The sequence below is a fragment of the Oncorhynchus mykiss genome, chromosome 8 (genome assembly GCF_057628025.1).
Source record: "Oncorhynchus mykiss isolate SJ-2025 chromosome 8, ASM5762802v1, whole genome shotgun sequence".
Classification (NCBI taxonomy): Eukaryota; Metazoa; Chordata; class Actinopteri; order Salmoniformes; family Salmonidae; genus Oncorhynchus; species Oncorhynchus mykiss.
In genome coordinates, this window is record NC_143029.1 from 13,133,335 (window position 1) to 13,153,892 (window position 20,558).

General features: G+C 45.2%; 2 protein-coding genes across 3 annotated transcripts in view; both read right to left on the reverse strand.

Annotated features, from left to right (window-relative positions):
- Nucleotides 1-267: 267 nt before the first annotated feature.
- On the reverse strand, nucleotides 268-6,390 carry nek2 (NIMA-related kinase 2). Its single transcript, XM_021611564.3, has 9 exons — nucleotides 5,958-6,390; nucleotides 5,268-5,485; nucleotides 3,599-3,839; nucleotides 2,663-2,745; nucleotides 2,438-2,564; nucleotides 1,991-2,222; nucleotides 1,617-1,671; nucleotides 1,329-1,405; nucleotides 268-876 (listed from the first exon to the last, which is right to left on the reverse strand). The coding sequence occupies exons 1-9, from the start codon at nucleotides 6,051-6,053 to the stop codon at nucleotides 665-667; spliced, it is 1,341 nt and encodes a 446-aa protein (XP_021467239.1). The 5' UTR covers nucleotides 6,054-6,390; the 3' UTR covers nucleotides 268-664.
- Nucleotides 6,391-11,359: 4,969 nt separating this feature from the next.
- lpgat1 (lysophosphatidylglycerol acyltransferase 1) overlaps nucleotides 11,360-20,558 on the reverse strand; it is an 82,642-nt gene continuing 73,443 nt past the window's right edge. For both annotated transcript variants that reach the window (XM_036984801.2, XM_090242592.1), the window contains 2 exons: nucleotides 14,421-14,527; nucleotides 11,360-14,259 (listed from right to left, as the gene is read on the reverse strand). In XM_036984801.2, coding sequence (XP_036840696.1) covers nucleotides 14,108-14,259; nucleotides 14,421-14,527 — 259 coding nt within the window. In that variant the 3' untranslated portion in view covers nucleotides 11,360-14,107. The remainder of the gene's footprint in view (nucleotides 14,260-14,420; nucleotides 14,528-20,558) is intronic.

A 20,558-nucleotide genomic window follows, 5' to 3' on the forward strand; every position in this document is an offset into this window, starting at 1 on the left:
CAACCAAAATAAAGTACATGATGCCACTTTGAAATGAATAGGAGAACATTCAAGGGCAAAGGAACAATAAAGCATTAAGGACAAAGGTCAATCAGTTGACAGTTATTCAGAAAGTGGACCTGCCTGAAACAGACATTTGTTGAAGGTCAACAGTGCCTGTTTTTTTGCCAAACCATCCCAATATCATATTTCCAAACATTGACATATTTCCAGAACAGAAGTGTATGCGGGAGTGTACACCTATTTATACATCTTCAGATAATGTACTAACATTGCCCTTAAAATATATTTTAATGCCACCATACAGTATGTACATAGTAGTTATAAATCACATATTCACAAATCAGAACCTGAGTGCAATTCTGTGCATCAACAACACATTTTAAATGTCAAGGTTGAAAAAACACAAACACCACTAAAAATATATCTGGCACCCAATATTTTGGCAATTTCACCATAGTATAAACCAATCACCATAATACAAATAAATTAAAGCTACATAATTTCCCAATGGACCGCTAGGTTTCAATAGCTCTGAAACTAATGTTAGTCAGGAAAACTAAAGCAGAGACCTGCTACTTCTGGGTCACACCTCAGACAACCATATATTCATCCATCCACATGACACTGATAGTCAGGCCCTAAGCAGCAGACTTTCTGTGGGCTAGCGGATGCCTAGGATCTGCCAGCTCTTGAGTTGATAGAGCCTCTCCACCTCCCCCAGGGCCTGGGCCCGCATGTTGGCTGCCTGCAGCCTCTTCTTCAGCCCAAGCTCCTGGCTCTTCACACTCTGCTTCTGATCTGGCCTCTGGTTCTCTTTGCTTTCTCCGGCAAAATGGACCTTCTTTCCAGGTGAAACGTTCTCCTCTCCCTCATCTAAGGGGCCAAGACGGCAAAGAGTTATACAATTTTATTGAACTCTACAAAAAACAGCTCAGATAAAGACCCTCCTTTGTAGAATGCCTCTGGGATTTTTCAGACTACCCAGAAATGTTAAAATTCACAACTTAACAATCAAATATGCTTCCCCCTTGTATTTAATTTAAAAACATGGTTACCCCATGGCTACTGTATATTATATTGAACTTCAATTACAAAGCAAAACAAGAATCCCTCATTTACCTCCTGGTTCCCACCCCATGTTTGTTGCAGGTTTTATTGCAGTGAAAAAAAAAAATATATATATACATTCACAAGGTTAAAATTAATAAATACACTAAAATACAGTAAAATGCTAAAATTTCCCCAATTACAGAAGTGAACACAATGCAATGCTCAGTTCTTCTCAATGTTCAGGGGGTCCAGAGGCCTTCGCTTGACTCCCATACCCATTTCATTGGAATAGAGCAGTGGCAGGGCCTTCTGCTGTTTCACCAAGTTGTAGCTCTTCAACAAACTCTCCGCTCTAAAACCAAAAGCAAACATTGTTGGGAGTCAAAATGGATTATTCCCGCTTGCAGTTTTATAGCAAGCAATGAGATTATAACACCAAAGCAGGAAGCAAAAGTAGCATTAACACAGCTTGGAGGAGGATTAAAGCCTTAGGATTTAGTCTGACAAACAGCAGTTTGCTGCATTTCAAGTAAATTAAGTGATTCAAGAGAGCACCGTTTTACCTGGCAAGCTTCTCATTTGATAGTCTCTCACGAACACAAAGCTCCTGCTCCCGCTCTGTAGGAGGAACACATTCACCAGATTTAAATTAAACATACCTCAGGTTACAAACAAGTCAGTCTGTGTATACTTGGTAGCATAGCCAGTGACACATTGACCTCCTTTACAACCAATCATTTCAACAAGACTGACCCCAAAAACATGCACGTTCCAACATTATAGGGTCTCACTGTGACTAGGACATTATAGGGACCAGGGTTGGGGGTTGAATACATTGTCAATTCAGGACATTAATTGAAATGGACATTCACTTCCTGAATTGGCTGAGGTAAAACCAGAATTGAGCCCGACCCTGATAAGGGCAAATGAGACTCACGCTCCAGCCTCTCCTCTCGCTCCTTCAGGGCCTTCTCCCTGTGCCGCAGCACCTGCTCCTTCAGCCTCAGCGCCGCAATAGTAGGGGTGGTTGAAGACTCTGCAGGCTTTGGTTTCTCTGGATCAGCCGACCTCCTCCGGTGTCTTGCCTGCGCCCGCCTAAGTTCATCGGCGACCAGGTCCGCCAACAGGCTGCTCTGGAGAATGGACTCAACTGAGGGCCTCAGGTAGTCCTGGCAACAAGGCACAACAGTCAAATCGACAAAGCAAACTGGCAGTTTGAGTACAAGGGAGTGAGGGATTCAAATCTCTTGACGTTGAAATCGTATATCGAGCAAAATTACATGCTTGGTGATGCAGACAAACAATCATCTCAAGGATTGAGGAGTTGCTCACAAGATGCCCTGAACTTCATATGGAGATCAGTGCTGTGAAACATGTTCCAAACCTTTAAATGGAGCATTCTGGACAGGAGTGTATTCAGCTCCTCTGAATACCGGTAGGGGATTCTCCTAAACTTTCCCTCTCGGATCTTCTCTGCCAGCTCTTTTTGGTTATAAGCTGTGAAAGGAGGCCTACATGGAAGAAATGCATGCGTCAGACTTTAATCTCATCTAATGCATTGACTGGGGGATATTGAGTAAGAATATAGATGACAGGCAAGGTTACTCACGATAAGGCACAGAGTTCATACAACAAGCACCCCAAGGACCAGATATCTGATTTCTCATTGTAGGACATGCGATTTATTTGTTCCTGTAAAATATGAAAAAGTGTCCACACATTGAAAAACTGATTAGAGAAGCTGAGTATTTCTCTAAAATCACAATGAAAAGAAAATCGATACTTTTAAACCATAAATCATAGTTCGAGTCGGTATTGACAATTTCCCCACCGTGGGGGAAAACACAGGGGAGTACAGACCGCCAGCAAAAAAGGCCTCTATTTACACTTTGCTTAGGAGTGCATTTCACACTACTTTTGGATTCTAAATTGGATTGTAAGGCTCGTATGAATGTCCTGCGTAATATAATGTTTGTCATTGTAGCCAATCAACTGCATAATACTTAAAAACACTTCAAATCAGTTAAAATTCCCTTTGGCTAACTTTGCCACAACCTATATCATTGACCATTAGTATTCTAGCTCAGTGGTTCCCAACCTTTCTCGGATACTATACCATCAAATAAATTTCTCTCTGCCCAGAGTAACCCTGAAGTACCCCCTCATGTGAATTTTATCAGTAGGCCTCTGATCTCATGAATCTTCTCGTCAACCCCTTGTGGATAGGCCAAGTACCCCCAGGCGTCCTAGTAACCCGGGTTGGGAAGCACTGTTCTAGTGAACTACTGCATCAAAAATAGGTATTCTAAGATCACAATCAAATGAAATCTCACCGAATGTTCAAGCAATAATCAAAACATTGGAAGAGATTGAGAACCCATCTCCCAAAGACCGCAGTAAATCTAGGCTGTTGAAAGGGCGCAGATGGCGAACTGCAGTTATCCCCCACGGTGGCCGTTGTTCACAGGGCTACTTGTTCATGACATGAATAGCGACTTGGAGTATAGGATTCACAATTATATGATTGCCTTTGCTACGGACTCACAGGAGACATGTAGTATGGGGTCCCGACGAAAGTCTTAGCGAAACTGGTGTCATGGTTCAGGATACGTGCGAGACCAAAGTCACCAAGCTTGACATTCTGCTTGACATCCAGGAAGATATTGGCGGGCTTAAGATCTCTGTGCAGCACTGTGGCCCCACCATTGCTCCGGCGATGGCAGTCCTTCAGGGCAAGAGTGAGCTGTGCCATGACTCGCATGATGAATTCCTCCTCCAAGTAACGCCTGGACACCAGGAACACAACATACAAGTTTCATTAGTCACATGTAAGGGATACACATGGACGATGTCTAACGAAATGCTTTCTTGCAGGTTTCTTCTCAACAATGCAACAATAAATAATACAAATGCGAACATAAAGTAAATGGCTCAATAGAATAAACATTTTAGCATAAGTATAATACAGGAACACGCAATTTATAGTCCAAAATACACACGTGTATGGGGGGGTATAAACTGGGCAATATAATAAGTGTCTGGTAGCAGCAGTTGTGATGTGTATGTAGCATGAATGTGTGTGTACAGTGCATTCGGAAAGAATTCAGACCTTGACTTCCACATTGTTATGTTACAGCCTTATTTTAAAATGAAATTGTTTTTATCCCCCCTCATCAATCTACACAATACCCCATAATGACAACGCAAACAGGTTGACATTTTTGCAAATGTATAAATAAATGAAAGAACACATTTACATAAGTATTCTGACCCTTTACTCAGTCTTTGTTGAAGTACCTTTGGCAGCGATTACAGCCACGAGTCTTCTTGGGTATGATGCTACAAGCTTGGCACGCCGAAATTTGGGGAGTTTCTCCCATTCTTCTCTGCAGATCCTTTCAAGCACTGTTAGGTTGGATGGAGAGCGTTGCTGCACTGCTCTTTGTCGGGGTTCAAGTCTGGGCCACTCAACGACATTCAGGAGACTTGTCCCGAAGCCATTATTGCATTGTCTTGGCTGTGTGCTTATGGTTGTTGTTCTGTTGGAAGGTGAACCTTTGACCCAGTTCGAGGCCCTGAGCGCTCTGGAGCAAGTTATCAAGGATCTCTGTACTTCGCTCCGTTCATCTTTCCCTCAATCCTGACTAGCCTCCCATCCCCTGCCGCTGAAAAAAATCCCCACATCATGATGCTGCCACTACCATAGGGATGGTGCCAGGTTCTCTCCAGACATGACACTTGGCATCCAGGCCAAAGGGTTTAATCTTGGTTTCATCAGACCAGAGAATCTTGTTTCTCATTGTCTGAGTCCAATGGCAAACTCCAAGCAGGCTGTCATGTGCCTTTTACTGAAGAGTGACTTCTGTCTGGCCACTCAACCATAACCATCCTACAGGGTGGCAGGTAGCCTAGTGGTTAGAGCGTTGGGCCAGTAACTGAAAGGTTGCTAGGTCGAATTCCGAGCTGACAAGGTAAGAATCTGTCGTTCTGCCCCTGAACAAGGCAGTTAACCCGCTGTTCCTAGGCCATCATTGTAAATAAGAATTTGTTCTTTAACCGACTTGCCTAGTTAAATAAAATAAAAAATTCAAAACTCACAAAGGGTCGCAGTTCACCACCCGGTGTCAGAGTGGGATGGCCATCAGAGAGGTGTATACATGACACATGATGGACAAGGGAACCAAGGTCAGCACAAAACACACACACACACACACCTTTCTTTGATGCATCTGGTGATGAGGCTGGAGAGGTCACCGCCTTCACAGTGCTCCATAACGATGTACAGTGTGGTGTTGGTCCGGTCAATGATACGGTCATAATATCTCACAATGTTTGGATGCTTCAGTTCACGCAGGAGATTGACTTCGGACACCAGCATCTGCTTCTCGCTCTCAGCCATTGTGCCGTAGTCCAACTCCTTCCAAACTAGAATCTATGACGAAACCCAGACAACAGAACTAAACATGTATTGATTGGCCAAAGCTTGTTGATGTTGGGAAACATTTTAAAGATAAACATACATAGTGTAGGGTACTTGCTAGCTACCTGTTTGTTTTACGTCAAATCCTGGTTTAGCTAAATGGTTCATATGTATAAACACGAGCCATGTCATAAAACCACACAGATCCTCACAGTTGTAGGCAAACATGGCAAATGCTTTAGTATTGCTGATGTGGGGAGACCTGGTGTTGTTCCCCGCTTAATGTCCAATGAGGTAAGTTCTAAAATAAAATATGTCTGTCCACTTAGGGGACACCTTTTGTCTCGTCTCAATAGCAGCTCCCAGAGGCAGACGTTACGCACTGGCTCTGGTTACCTTGACAGGTGCAATGAGAGCATGGAACGCAAACATAGCTAGCTAACGTTGGTCGAACAACGCCTTACTAAACGGCGGAAACACTTACCTTGGCATCAGATTTCCTCCGTATTTTCTGACATTTTCCGTAAGACCCTGACCCTATGGTATACAACACCTCATAATCTTCAACACGAGATGGCATTTTGTCGTGGCGAACGTTATATACTAGTAACGTTAACTAGTTAGCTAAATGCAGAATGCAATGCAAGGTAGCTAACGCAGCTATCTATCGAAAGCAATAACTACTATTCTGGACGTTTTCTTTCTTAAAATATCGTTAGCAAACGTAAATGCTGACTATATCTCTCCGATAACGTATTGATAAAATTGCTTGCTAACTACTCGTCAAAACAACGTGTTTTATGTCTATAACACAAGCGACGAAAAGGAAGCAGGGATTCCTTGCGGTGGTTTCAAATTGGTGCCTGAATTCTTCAATGTGATTGGTCCGTCTACTACATATAGAATACTCTGATTGGCTGTAATGAAGACACAAGCTGCTGGTTGCTAGGCATCTGAAACCCGCGAGATTTGGCGCGGTTGTTTAAAGGGGAATAATTATTTTGCCGACGGGAACCGTTCTGATGATACCTCAGTGACGGAAACGTTCTATCAAAGACAGTACGATTGCGTGGGAAATAGATTTGCATACCGCATTTGTCCAAATTAAAATGTAGTAATGTAATAAGTACACAGAACCCCACATGTCATGTAGGAGACGCGCTTACCCAGAGCGATTTACAGGAGAAATTACGGGGTAAGTGCCTTGCTCAAGGGCACATGGCAGATTTTTTCGCCTGGTCGGCTCGTGGATTCGAATCAGTGACCTTTCAGTTAGCGACCTTTCAGTTACTGGCCCAACCGCACTTAAACGCGAGGCTACCTGCCACTACGTGTGTATCTCACCACAAGGTGGCAGAAAAAGCTAACTCTACTTTTATCCTGCCCCATGAAACTGAAAACTGAAGGTGGCCACTGTCCATGCAAGTTAGAATAGAATAGCTTCGAGTGATTGTCTAGTACTTCCACACATCTATCTGACAACTTATCAAAGTACATTAGGTCCATCTATGCCAGTTAGAATATAATAAAACAAAATATAATAAAAGAGAATAGAATATCCAGTGTAAATAAAAAAACATTATTTTCGTGAACTCTACAATTCCGCTCAGATTCTAGTGGATATCAAGATACAGACAGCCCTGAGCACTCTTGGGTGTTTTAAAAAAAAGTTTTTTTTACATATGCCTCATTGACTTTATAATCATTTTCTGCTGCTTAGCTTGTCATTGTGAGAACATGTGGCAGCCAGGCTGAGTTCTCTGTCTGTCCCACAGTCCCAGAGCAATGATGAATATGATTATCAGTCTGCATCATAAATCACTGTTAGACATTGTTAGCAGTTGACATCACATAGCAAGTGCCACATTTTGTGATCAACTGATCTACCCTCATCACAGAGAAAGTGATACCCTACAACACAACACTGCTCATTGATTTACTGCCTCCATTGACAGGGCGGTTGTTTGGCGATTGTTCTAAGGTTGAGTGGGCCAGCTAGGCTAGATGATAGGCACCCATGAAATCTGCAGAGCGTATTGATTACTGTGAGGTACGTTGAAACTCGAAACAGAGACCTCACACTCCATCCGGGGATATCAATACCCCTTTACCTGGGTCATATTCATTCATGCAACACCATCGCAAAACATTTTACAACAGAAAACAAAAAATTTGCATTTCTCATTGGACACGTGCAGGTATTCCTTCCGTTTCAGTCCACTTTCTTCTGTTTAGTGCCTAATGAGCATGACCCTGAACTTGTTAGTGTGAAATGATCTCATCGTTGTCATCATATCACCAAGCATCTTCCCTGTTGTGATGCACTCTGTGAAAGACAGGGGCCCATGTAGACAGGCTAGTTTGCTACAACAATATCTAATTCCAATTATACCTGTGCACTTATTAATTGCCCCAAAAAGGTCATTGCCACTAGGGCTGTTTCCATGGCGCCCTCTCATGCACACAGGGGAGGCTATCGGGAATCAAGATCCAGCAAACACGGTATCAATCCTCAGCAGCGGTGTCATGTAATTAACAAGGCCACCTGCAGAGTCCCTCTAGGGGCATACCGTGGTGACAGGCACTTTGAATTACCCCCGTGTCACTCGTCTCTCTCTCCTGCCGTCACACTGCGTCGTACACACACACACGTCAGGAGGACATGGCAGGGCTCACGGTGCAATGTAAAAGAGTCTGTCTGTCACCACAAAGGTCATTTCCTACAGAGGGGCTGTTATGGTACCAGCATCCCTCTTTCTGTAAGCAAGTCAGGAAAGTTGGGGTGCTTAATGTGAGGCTGACAACCAAAACAACAAAGACTGCCGGGGGCGACTAGGGCCCCTTGGGGGGCCACGCTAGGTGTTACCCATCTCTCTGAGGGCCAAGAGCTAGGAGGGAGAGACAGTGGAACACGTTTGAATGGCACACGATCACAACAGGGGTGTCAGTCAGTTTTCATGTCTATATCCTTTGGTCTTTTTATATACCGTGTGTGTCAATGTGTATATGCTTGTGTACTGCGTATGTGTGTTTATGTATCTGCGTGTGTGTGTGTACCGGACATGCCCCTATCCGAGGAGTTGGTGGGTCTTTGGTGTCACTGGGCATGGAAGGTGGCGGAGCTGGTGGCTGCAGCCATGTTGCTGTACTGTGACATTCATCTGCCTGCTTCCCCTCAGACTGTCCTCCATCGTAGGTCATCCTGGCCTTCCCCCCGCAGATCACCCTGGCCTTTCCCCCCGCAGATCACCCTGTCCTCCTCCCCGCAGATCACCCTGGCCCCCCCCGCAGATCACCCTGGCCTTCCCCCCGCAGATCACCCTGGCCTTCCCCCCGCAGATCACCCTGGCCTTCCCCCCGCAGATCACCCTGGCCTCCTCCCCGCAGATCACCCTGCCCCCCCCCCCTCCCCCCCGCAGATCACCCTGCCCCCCCCCCCCCTCCCCCCCGCAGATCACCCTGGCCTTCCCCTGTCACTTTGCCAACTTTTAGTGTTTGCTGACTCAAGGGGAGCAGCCACGAACCACAACATTTATCAACCAGACCAGAGCAGCCGAGCATGAAGACATGGTACCCTGTGGAGCTATGCTTGTGATGCATTTAGTGTAACTGTCACTGCAGGCATTCTGGGAGCGATGCTATAGCCTAGCTTACCTGCGGCTGGGCATGGTGTAGTCTGTGTGCAGTCAAGAACATACCGGTACGTGTTTGTTTCTACACTGATGTGTTCACATTGGCTCCGGGGTGAAGTTTCCCTCAAGGGACAGATCTAGGATAAGCTTCCTCTCCCCTAATCCTAACCATCAGTGGGGGAAATGCAAAACTGAACCTAGATCAGCATCTAGGGCGGGGATCGGCAACTTTGATGAGGGAGGGGGCCACAAAAAAAAACATTATTCATCACGAGGGACCACAGTGGCTCATGGTTCTGCGTACCCACATCATATATATACATATACACAAGGGCGGCCGGCTGCCAGTTGCCCATCCCTGGTCTAGCGGCAACTTCATCCTACACCTTTCACATGTGTAAAACAGAAAATTACTAGGCCTTCAGAGATGAATATGTATGGGGTTGTTGTAAATGTAGATTATTAATATTAATTCTGTAGTCTCTGGCTTACGCTGGCCATGAAAATGCGCAGCTCTGACATGTTGTGAAGAAAGGAGATCCCTGGTCTGACTTTGGTCCTCCCTCAGTCGTTTGGTACGGAGATGACGCTCTGGTGTGAATCCCAGATTAGTCGTTTTGCAGGTCAGCAGGGTCCTTATAGTCTCTCCTGTGCATCTTTAATCCCATTTTCCAGCTCACTTCCCAGTGCCTAGGCCCTGGCTACCCATTGGCTGCCTGCAGCCATGTGGCTCTCGCAGAGACCCGGCCCCCCTCCTCCTCCCTTCCCCCATCACTCCAGCTGCTATGGCGATGACAAGCCAGGCCGCCCTTGCTCTAGTTCCTCGCTTATCATCCTATACATGATGTAACATTTTACTACATCTGCCAGTCAGGCGGCTTAGTTTAACAAGTGACCACAAGGCCTCTCATTCATGACCTCGCCCCATAGTGGTTTATGCCTACCTGGCAACAAATAAATGCAACAATCTTAGTAATTCAGTCCTGTGCCAAATGATAAGCCTAGAAGGATAAAGAAAAGTCTACAGTGACAGATACTCTGTGTAGATAGAGCAAGTGTCTGTTCAGAAGGGTGCGAAACGTGACATTTTCAGATAGAGATGTATTTTGTAGAACAGGCACGATATTCTGTCATGCAGAATTGGACATAAAATTGTAATTAATAAAGCTGACACTATCTGCATTGTTCTATAATGTGAATACACACCAGGAAGAAAGGTGGTGGCATTCACTCACTTCCTCTAATATGGGCTGTGTTCAGAATGGCACAGCATAGCAAAATGTTTTGGAATGGGAAATGAAAATCTATGAACAAATGTAGTTGTGCCTCCTCGGTTTGAAGGGTTTTCTTCCTAAGGACGACCCGTTTCAGAGCTGAAAGAGGATCTGTAATGTAAACCGTTGGGTCCCTGTGGCCAAATGACAGGTGCCACGGTTAAACAAAGAGCAGAGACCAAAAGCAAGGACAGGCTTTAGTTACCTGGAGACCGCCCTGCGGCAACGGCATCACTATCAGTGCCTATATCAATAGAAAATGAGGAAATAAGCCTGACAATAAACCTGACAGATGCAATCAGAGCACCATAAATCACTATTTATTGTGCTGGGTTTAGGTGTGGGAGACAGGGGTTTGCTTACTCATACCACTCCAAGACATAGAAAAAAATACAAATACATTGTGAAAGAGTTTGATTCACAAATGTTACGCTCTCCTGTTGTGTTATTTTTTAGTTCTTTCCTCACCTTGAGACATGGCTGAGCTGCAATTGTTTTTTTTCTTCTTCAAATTAAGGAGTGGGCCTTCATTAAAAATGCCTTATGCACCGCAGTCTAAGTTCAATCAGGTCTCAATAGCTCACAAGTATGTCACTCTCATAGAATGTGTGATATACTGTAATTCACCCTCTCTACACATTCTCAGTATATTAGTGAGATAATGGCTCCTAATAAAATGTATATAAATATATATTTTTATTTATTTACATAAAACTCCAGAAGTTAGTGTGCCATCTGAAAAGGGGTGCGTCAGACACTTCAAAAACCAACATCAAATACTGAGTATGAGGCAGAGAGAATGAGGCAGAGAGAATGAGGCAAAGAGAATGAGGCAGAGAGAATATGAGGCAGAGAGAATATGAGGCAGAGAGAATATGAGGCAGAGCGAATGAGGCAGAGAGAATATGAGGCAGAGAAAATATGAGGCAGAGAGAATATGAGACAGAGAGAATATGAGGCAGAGGAAAAAACAGACAAGCTATCAGGATCTTTATGACCATCACTTTTATTCCAGCACAAGTTCTTTGTGTTGTAAAATGGCTGTGTAGCTAGGAAGAAAGGGAGGAGTACAAAATGGAAAATTACAGAGTTTCTACTATCGTTTGTTAAAATTCTTAACGTTGTCATTGTTTTTCTTTCCTAAAACCATATCTAGAAAATATGATTTTCCCCTGCCTTTCTTTGGAGACAGTTAAAAAAAAGAAGAAAAAAAGATGAAGCCTTATTTTGTGTCACTCTCTCACATTGAAAAGCAATCTCACGGGACCGGCACAAAGATGACCGCTAAAAATGTACGTCCCAATCCTCAAATTGACTCCTGATCTCCCGAACCAGCCAGCCTTCTGCCTTTCATACACAGCCTGTTACTGGACAGTATTATCCACAGTTTAAGAGGTAAGTCATGACTAAAATGCATTCCGTTTGCATTCCTTAGACATCATGATTGTAGCTGTTCATCTAAAGCATAATACCTCTTAGGTGTGTTTATATAGATTTTTTGATAGAAAACCCGCCCCATGGTATTATTAAAACAACTTTTGGGAGAGAATTGGTGCATAATTGCTGGGCCGTGTCTGAATTCCCCTCCAATGTGAAGAGTGATTTCTTCCTGGATGGTCTAGTTTCAAATCAAAACATAATGCCCTACCAATAGACAGCTTCTTGGTACCCCTAAGATCTAAAAGGACTGGATAGAGATCAGTAAATTGGCAATATCTTTAATAGGCTAGGTGGGAGATTTGCCATATACTGCACACATCAATCAAGTCCTTTTAACATCTCCAAGTGGGAATCATCCAGTGCCTAGGGGGGAGGGGCCTAAGTTCCTGTCCCATTACTTCCACCAATCCAACCACTTCAGAGCTGTGATTATGTTAAGAAAGATAGAAAGGAAAGGATGCATTTCAGAAGTATTCCAACAGGGCCATATGTGTATCAATGAGCAGTGTAGGAGATGAGAGCCTGGCCGAGCCCTCTGGATTCATGAAGCGTGAATGAATAACATCCAGGTCAGAGGTCAAACCAAAGGTCAAGGAACAGGGAAGTGACTTGTCTCAAAAGCCGTTAGGTTTCTCTTCCTCATTTTTTTCTTGTTCTTTAAACATTTATGATATTTCAAAATTAAAAACAAATCAGAAATAGTACAGACCAAGAGAGAATTAACATCGGTTGCAGTCCCTCACAACATTGAATTTCTTCCTCAGCTTCGTTATGTACAAGAATAAACATACCCATGACGTAAGGACAACAGTTCAAGTCATTTAAAATTGAAATAAAATCTGACCACTAATAGTGATTTGCTGTCGAAACTCCGTTATCGTGGAGCAGCACGACATCAATTATATATATATAAGGGGGGGGGGGGGGGGGGTTATGCTGTAAATTTACAGTAACGACACCTATGAGTGTGTAAGCCAAAATCTCAAATTTAGAATGCAGAGCATTAGGGTAGCCACATCTATAAAAAATTATATTTTTATTATGTCATTCCCCACCCCATTACTTAGATATTTGTAAAACTACAGTATGGAGTCCAATGGGGGTAAATTCAGCTTCGTCCTCCTTTTTCAGTTTGGCTCGCTGAGACGTTCCTATGTGGACAGAGATCCACTCTGCTCTGTGTGTGTACGAGTGAGGACAGGGGGTGGAGAGGGTGTGAGGGGAGTTTGTTTTCAGGGTGGATCGGATCAGAGTGCTGTCCCAATGTGCCATCAGTGTTCTGTCATCAGCGTATGGGCACTGTTCCTCCTCCTCTGTGTCCTCCTCCCCCCCTTGGTTCCAGAACCAGGTACCCCCAACCACATGTTGTGGAAACAGTCCTAACCGGAGCCTGACATCGTCGCCAGCGTCCCTTTAGGCCCAGACGGAGGGCCGCTAGTGTAAACAAGAAGATTCCCCTGCAGTCAGTCAGTTCAGAATACTGTCGAAGACAGACAGAGTAAAAGTCTCCATGACTTCAACATAGATAGAGAGCGACGACGACCACAACAAATGCAATGGCCGTTGTTAAGGGGAGGGGCAATTTAAAATAAACAAACATTAACAGCTACCATTCAGGAATATTTCCTGGAGTAGAAGAGGGGGGTAGTAGGGATCTTTTTAGTGCAATGAAGGCTAGAGGAGAGGGGTTGGCATGGTAGTCTCTGATGGTACATACCACAGCCCCCCCTCTCTGTAGGGTGGGTCAACTGCAGAATCAGCAGGCCTGAAGCGAGGTCCAACTGGGGGTTGGTTCACCCGAGGGTGGGTGTTGGTTCACCCGAGGGTGGGGGTGGGTACAATGGCAGACACAATGCATACTCGCACACTGTAAAACTACACCTAAAGACCAGGAAGAGAGTCTACTTGAAAACACCCCCAGTTTCAGTCCTGAGCCCCATTCTTGATTTGAGAATGAGGCTCCATTGGAGAGACCAACTAGATTGGGGCGTTTATATCCAAGTAGTAAGTTTGTGTAAATGATTCATGTTCAGAAGTATGGGCTTCAGTCAATTGTGTGTGTGTATGTCTGTCCGTCTGTCTGTGTGTGTAGGTATTCATGTATCCAGGGGGGAAAATAGCCTCCTACATGGTCATTTTTTCTCTCAGTTTTTCCCGGTTTTTGCTAAATGTACATTCATCCATCATAGGGAGGAGAGATGGCGCCGGGGCGGGCAAGCCATCGACTGATCCAGATGTAGTGCCATTAGGGTCTGGTCCACTTTTAAACTCCATCCTCTTCAGCACACTCAGAACAAACAGCAGTAGAAGTACTGGAGGACGCTGTACCACAGGTAGCCCGAGGCAAAGGCCAGGGATTGGATGAGACAGAGCCGCACGGGGTCAAGGGTCATCGCCCGGGAGACGGCCTCCTTCTGGCCTTTCGGTGGAGGGAAGGCTCCTGTTGGGGGGGACACAGGAAGGAATACAGTCAGCGACATTGTGATCACGCCTCAATGTGGACAGTCACTTCTCTGAAATAGAGGGAGAGAGGCCAGAAAGAGAGAGCTCAGAAAGAAAGGGAGAAAGAGAGGAGGGAGAAAGAAAGCAGTGAATACCGACCTGTTTCGTAGAAGTGAGCCAGTAGATCCTCCTTCTCCACAAACCTCTGGTACAGCCAATCTGTCAAGGGCTTGGTCTCTACCGGAACCTCCTTTATGGGGTACACCCTGGGAGAGGATCAAGGGGAGAGAATTAAATTAATTTAATATGTTCCTATATGTTTGCGTTGGCAATGTATGTGGTTACCCTTTCCATTCTGACAGAGACATAGACAGACAGAGACACAGACCGACAGAGACACAGACAGACAGACAGACAGACAGACAGACAGACAGACAGACAGACAGACAGACAGACAGACAGACAGACAGACAGACAGACAGACAGACAGACAGACAGAGACAGAGAGAACAGTATTATTGAAGTTTTTTCTCAACGAAGGCTGGCTGCATTGATCGGTCTCCTCACTCCCTGAGCTGAGTCTATCCCAGAGAAGAGTCTATCACAGTGTGTGTGTACGTGTAGAGAGATGTGAGAATGAGCTGCAACCCAAGTTTGTTAATGGGTTTATCAGAGTGTGTGTGTAAGCAGTACAAGCCTCAGCTCTTTCAGGAGACTTCATTAACAGACAGGCTAATCACGGTGACAGGGAAACCATTCCTGCCCTGCCTTGCCCCTGACTCTACAGAGACACAGACAAACAGCAGTCCCAGCAAACAGAGAAATGCTGCAGGGCTGCCTCACCTAGCTGGTCCCAGATCTTGTTTGTGTGGTCTTGCAAACTTGGCAAGTCAGCACAAACGTCTCTGCGACCAGGCTAAACCTCACCTGCCCATACGAGAGAAACCACAAACTCGGTCACTTTATCAGGGCTAAAAACTGCTGGCTGTTGTACATTGCCGTGCCGTTTTTTCATTAGTCAGCTTCGTTGTCACAGGGCCTGTACAGAAATGGCCTGTATCACACGGCACTTCTGAGATGTTTGGATAGATCGAAACAATATGGTAGTAGCTCCACCCAGCTCTCTGATAGGCTTGTTGATCCTTTCAGATCCAAGTCTACAGTCTCTTTTTTTTAATTACTTTTTTTGTGTGGAATTTTACTCCTTTTTCTCCCCAATTTCGTGGTATCCAATTGTTAGTAGCTACTATCTTGTCTCATCGCTACAACTCCCGTACGGGCTCGGGAGAGACGAAGGTCGAAAGCCATGCGTCCTCTGAAACACAACCCAACCAAGCCGCACTGCTTCTTAACACCATCCAACCCGGAAGCCAGCCGTACCAATGTGTCGGAGGAAACACCGTGCACCTGCACTGCGCCCGGCCCGCCACGGGAGTCGCTGGTGCGCGATGAGACAAGGATATCCCTACCGGCCAAACCCTCCCTAACCCGGGCGACGCGGACCTCCCGGTCGTGGCCGGTTACGACAGAGCCTGGGCGTAAACCCAGAGTCTCTGGTGGCACAGCTGGTGCTGCGGTACAGCGCCCTTAGCCACTGCGCCACTCGGGAGGCCCTGACTTCCCTGGACATCATGCTTTCAGATACAAAAGTCAGACTCTCCCACTCATCTCCCACGACATGAATCCTTGAATATACAGCCACACAGCCCATCTACCACAATAGTACAGCAGCAGGTAGCCTAGCGGTGAGAGCATTGGGTCAGTAACTGAAAGGTCACTGGTTTGAATACCTGAGACGACAAGGTGAAAAATCTGCCGATGTGTCCTTGAGCAAGGCACTTAACCCTAACTATCTCCAGTGACGCTGTACTACTATGGCGGACCCTGTAAAACAACACATTTCACTGCACCTAACTGGTCTATGTGTAGTTTTTGTAACATCGACTGTGCGGAATAGGATTATTACATTGTGAATCAGTAACAGGGGGGTCATTAGTGCCCCCCCCCCCCCGTCTCACAGCCAAAACCAGGGTCCTGTTAAGTTGTGAAAAAACGTTTTGAAATAGATTGAAGGTTAATCCCAAATTGCATCCAGGTAATCAAGGGCCAGGGGGGCAGAGTGGAGGAGGATCCAGGTTAATCAAATGGTAGACTGGCATGAGATCACCCTTCTCTTATCCGTTATCTGCAGGGAAGTCGTCAGTGAGTGGGTAATAAAACAACTATACTCAACAACAATATAAACGCATCATGCAACAATGCCACAAGTTGACTGAGTTAAAGTTCAAATCAGTCAATTTAAAACAATTCATTAGGCCATAATATAGGGATTTCACATGACCGAGGAGCCAGGTCCAGCCAATCAGAATGTTTTCCCCCACAAAAGGGCTTTACAACAAACATAAATACTCCTCAGTTTCATCAGTTGTCCGGGTGGCTGGTCTCAGAAGCCGGATGTGGAGGTCCTGGGCTGGCGTGGTTACACGTGGTCTGCGGTTGTGAGGCTGGTTGGATGTACTGCCAAATTCTCATGGTAAAATTCTTATTGTCCCCAGCAAAGGTGCACCTGTAATGATTTTGTTGTTGTTTTAAAATGTTAACATTTTTGAACCTTTATTTAACTAGGCAAGTCAGTTCAGAACAAATTCTTATTTACAATGACAGCCAACCACGGCCAAACCCGGACAACGCTGGGCCATGCCGTTTAATCAGCTTCTTGATATGCCACACCTGTCAGGTGGATGGAATAGCTTGGCAAAGGAGAAATGCTCACTAACAAGGATGTAAACAAAAGTGTGCAATGTTCTTTTGATAAATACGATTTTTGTGCATTTGGTAGAGTTCGGGGAACTTCTATTTCAGCTCAAGAATCATGGGACCAACACTTTACATGTTGCGTTTACATTTTTGTTCAGAATAGTTCCAGACAGCCTGATCTGAGAGAGAAACAACACTATTTATCTCTGTGTATGCGCGCGCCACTGTGGGTTCCTTTTTAACAGAGTGGAATCCTAATCGCCATTCCATATTTTTTTGTTTATTGGGATAGGCGGATATGAAAGAGAGAAGGAAAGATAGAAGTAGACAGAGTATTAGATCCCATGCCAACACGTATGGCATATGCACTGCAGCCTGTGATTGTAGCTGCTAGACCAGCCCCAGGCCAGAAGGATTCAGTTAGCTCTCCAACAACACCTTTACCATAGAGGCTGTATAGACTTCATACAGAGTCAACCGGGGTAGCCTGCGGGCATACTTCACCCTGCACATAAACATTTGACTGCTAACTGTGGAGCGATACATTGGTTACATGCACACAATATGATTATTGTGGATAGTCCAATTAATAAAATAGTTTGTTTGGCTTTGCAAGGACAACTTTTTCCTCTAATAATCCTGGACACATCTGAAAGCAGGCTACCTGATGGGACTGTTGATAAATGCAGAAAATAAAACATGATCACAGTGACCGTATTATTTTTGATTTGGACATATAAAGTTGGCATGTGAAGAAAAATCACGAGATGCTTACTTTGAGTTTTTCTGAACTCGTAAGATAGAGAGGCTACCGGTGCTGGTAAATCTGCAGATCAAATTCACCGCTGGAAAGCCCATTAAGCTGTTTACATGTCCAAATAATTAAAAAGATTGCTCAGAAAACCAGGCTTTTTAAGTAAGCAATTGAGTAATTGCTTACTTTGATTTGGACCTTATTCCGATTAAGACAAGCAGAGTAAGGCGTTTACATGAATAATGTAATACTCTGGGTACTGCCATAATCAGTTTAATATCTAATCATTAGTGTGCATGTAAACATATTGATTGCTTCCAATAGGGGTTTGGTATCTGATGCGATTGGGTCATGTTCATTAGGGCCTAACGTAGCAAAACATTTGACAACGGAAACCAAACGTTTCTAATTGGACAAGTAAAGGTAGTACCTGCTCGTTTTGGTCTGTTTTCTTCCGTTTGTGCCTAATGAACACAGTCCTGATAGAAACCATACACTGGAATTACTCAGGAGTGTTCAGCCAGCTTCACCTGCGACCTTTTACTAGTGTCGCCATGGCGATGCTAGTCCTCCAAGGAAACCAGTCCCTAAAATGTCACTTTTCATATTCATACTCCCAGTAGACTAATAATCCCCACAGCCCTCATTATACACATCACCTGATTATACAGACAGCCGGAGAGAGGAATAGAGCTGTAAAGGAGATCCGGAGAGAGGAATAGAGCTGTAAAGGAGAGCCGGAGAGAGGAATAGAGCTGTAAAGGAGAGCCGGAGAGAGGAATAGAGCTGTAAAGGAGATCCGGAGAGAGGAATAGAGCTGTAAAGGAGAGCCAGAGAGAGGAATAGAGCTGTAAAGGAGAGCCGGAGAGAGGAATAGAGCTGTAAAGGAGAGTCGGAGAGAGGAATAGAGCTGTAAAGGAGAGTCGGAGAGAGGAATAGAGCTGTAAAGGAGATCCGGAGAGAGGAATAGAGCTGTAAAGGAGAGCCGGAGAGAGGAATAGAGCTGTAAAGGAGAGCCGGAGAGAGGAATAGAGCTGTAAAGGAGAGCCAGAGAGAGGAATAGGGCTGTAAAGGAGAGCCAGAGAGAGGAATAGAGCTGTAAAGGAGATCCGGAGAGAGGAATAGAGCTGTAAAGGAGATCCGGAGAGAGGAATAGAGCTGTAAAGGAGATCCGGAGAGAGGAATAGAGCTGTAAAGGAGATCCGGAGAGAGGAATAGAGCTGTAAAGGAGATCCGGAGAGAGGAATAGAGCTGTAAAGGAGATCCGGAGAGAGGAATAGAGCTGTAAAGGAGAGTCGGAGAGAGGAATAGAGCTGTAAAGGAGAGCCAGAGAGAGGAATAGAGCTGTAAAGGAGATCCGGAGAGAGGAATAGAGCTGTAAAGGAGAGTCGGAGAGAGGAATAGAGCTGTAAAGGAGAGTCGGAGAGAGGAATAGAGCTGTAAAGGAGAGCCGGAGAGAGGAATAGAGCTGTAAAGGAGAGCCAGAGAGAGGAATAGAGCTGTAAAGGAGAGCCGGAGAGAGGAATAGAGCTGTAAAGGAGATCCGGAGAGAGGAATAGAGCTGTAAAGGAGATCCGGAGAGAGGAATAGAGCTGTAAAGGAGATCCGGAGAGAGGAATAGAGCTGTAAAGGAGATCAGGAGAGAGGAATAGAGCTGTAAAGGAGATCCGGAGAGAGGAATAGAGCTGTAAAGGAGATCAGGAGAGAGGAATAGAGCTGTAAAGGAGAGCCGGAGAGAGGAATAGAGCTGTAAAGGAGAGCCGGAGAGAGGAATAGAGCTGTAAAGGAGAGCCAGAGAGAGGAATAGGGCTGTAAAGGAGAGCCGGAGAGAGGAATAGAGCTGTAAAGGAGAGCCAGAGAGAGGAATAGGGCTGTAAAGGAGAGCCGGAGAGAGGAATAGAGCTGTAAAGGAGAGCCAGAGAGAGGAATAGGGCTGTAAAGGAGAGCCGGAGAGAGGAATAGAGCTGTAAAGGAGAGCCGGAGAGAGGAATAGAGCTGTAAAGGAGAGCCAGAGAGAGGAATAGGGCTGTAAAGGAGAGCCAGAGAGAGGAATAGGGCTGTAAAGGAGAGCCGGAGAGAGGAATAGAGCTGTAAAGGAGAGCCGGAGAGAGGAATAGAGCTGTAAAGGAGAGCCAGAGAGAGGAATAGAGCTGTAAAGAAGGGCCAGAGAGAGGAATAGAGCTGTAAAGGAGATCCGGAGAGAGGAATAGAGCTGTAAAGGAGAGTCGGAGAGAGGAATAGAGCTGTAAAGGAGATCCGGAGAGAGGAATAGAGCTGTAAAGGAGAGCCAGAGAGAGGAATAGGGCTGTAAAGAAGGGCAAGAGAGAGGAATAGAGCTGTAAAGGAGATCCGGAGAGAGGATTAGAGCTGTAAAGGAGAGCCAGAGAGAGGAATAGAGCTGTAAAGGAGAGCCAGAGAGAGGAATAGAGCTGTAAAGGAGAGCCGGAGAGAGGAATAGAGCTGTAAAGGAGAGCCGGAGAGAGGAATAGAGCTGTAAAGGAGAGCCGGAGAGAGGAATAGGGCTGTAAAGAAGGGCAAGAGAGAGGAATAGAGCTGTAAAGGAGATCCGGAGAGAGGAATAGAGCTGTAAAGAAGGGCCAGAGAGAGGAATAGAGCTGTAAAGAAGGGCCAGAGAGAGGAATAGGGCTGTAAAGAAGGGCAAGAGAGAGGAATAGAGCTGTAAAGAAGGGCAAGAGAGAGGAATAGAGCTGTAAAGAAGGGCAAGAGAGAGGAATAGAGCTGTAAAGAAGGGCAAGAGAGAGGAATAGAGCTGTAAAGAAGGGCAA

Coding starts and splice junctions, on each gene's coding strand:
- nek2 (XM_021611564.3), bottom strand. CDS start 6,053: ATGCCATCTCGTGTTGAAGATTATGAGGTGTTGTATACCATAGGGTCA. Junction 5,486..5,957: donor GGAGGAAATCTGATGCCAAG/GTAAGTGTTTCC, acceptor GTTTCGTCATAG/ATTCTAGTTTGGAAGGAGTT. Junction 877..1,328: donor GCTCTATTCCAATGAAATGG/GTATGGGAGTCA, acceptor TTGGCCCCTTAG/ATGAGGGAGAGGAGAACGTT.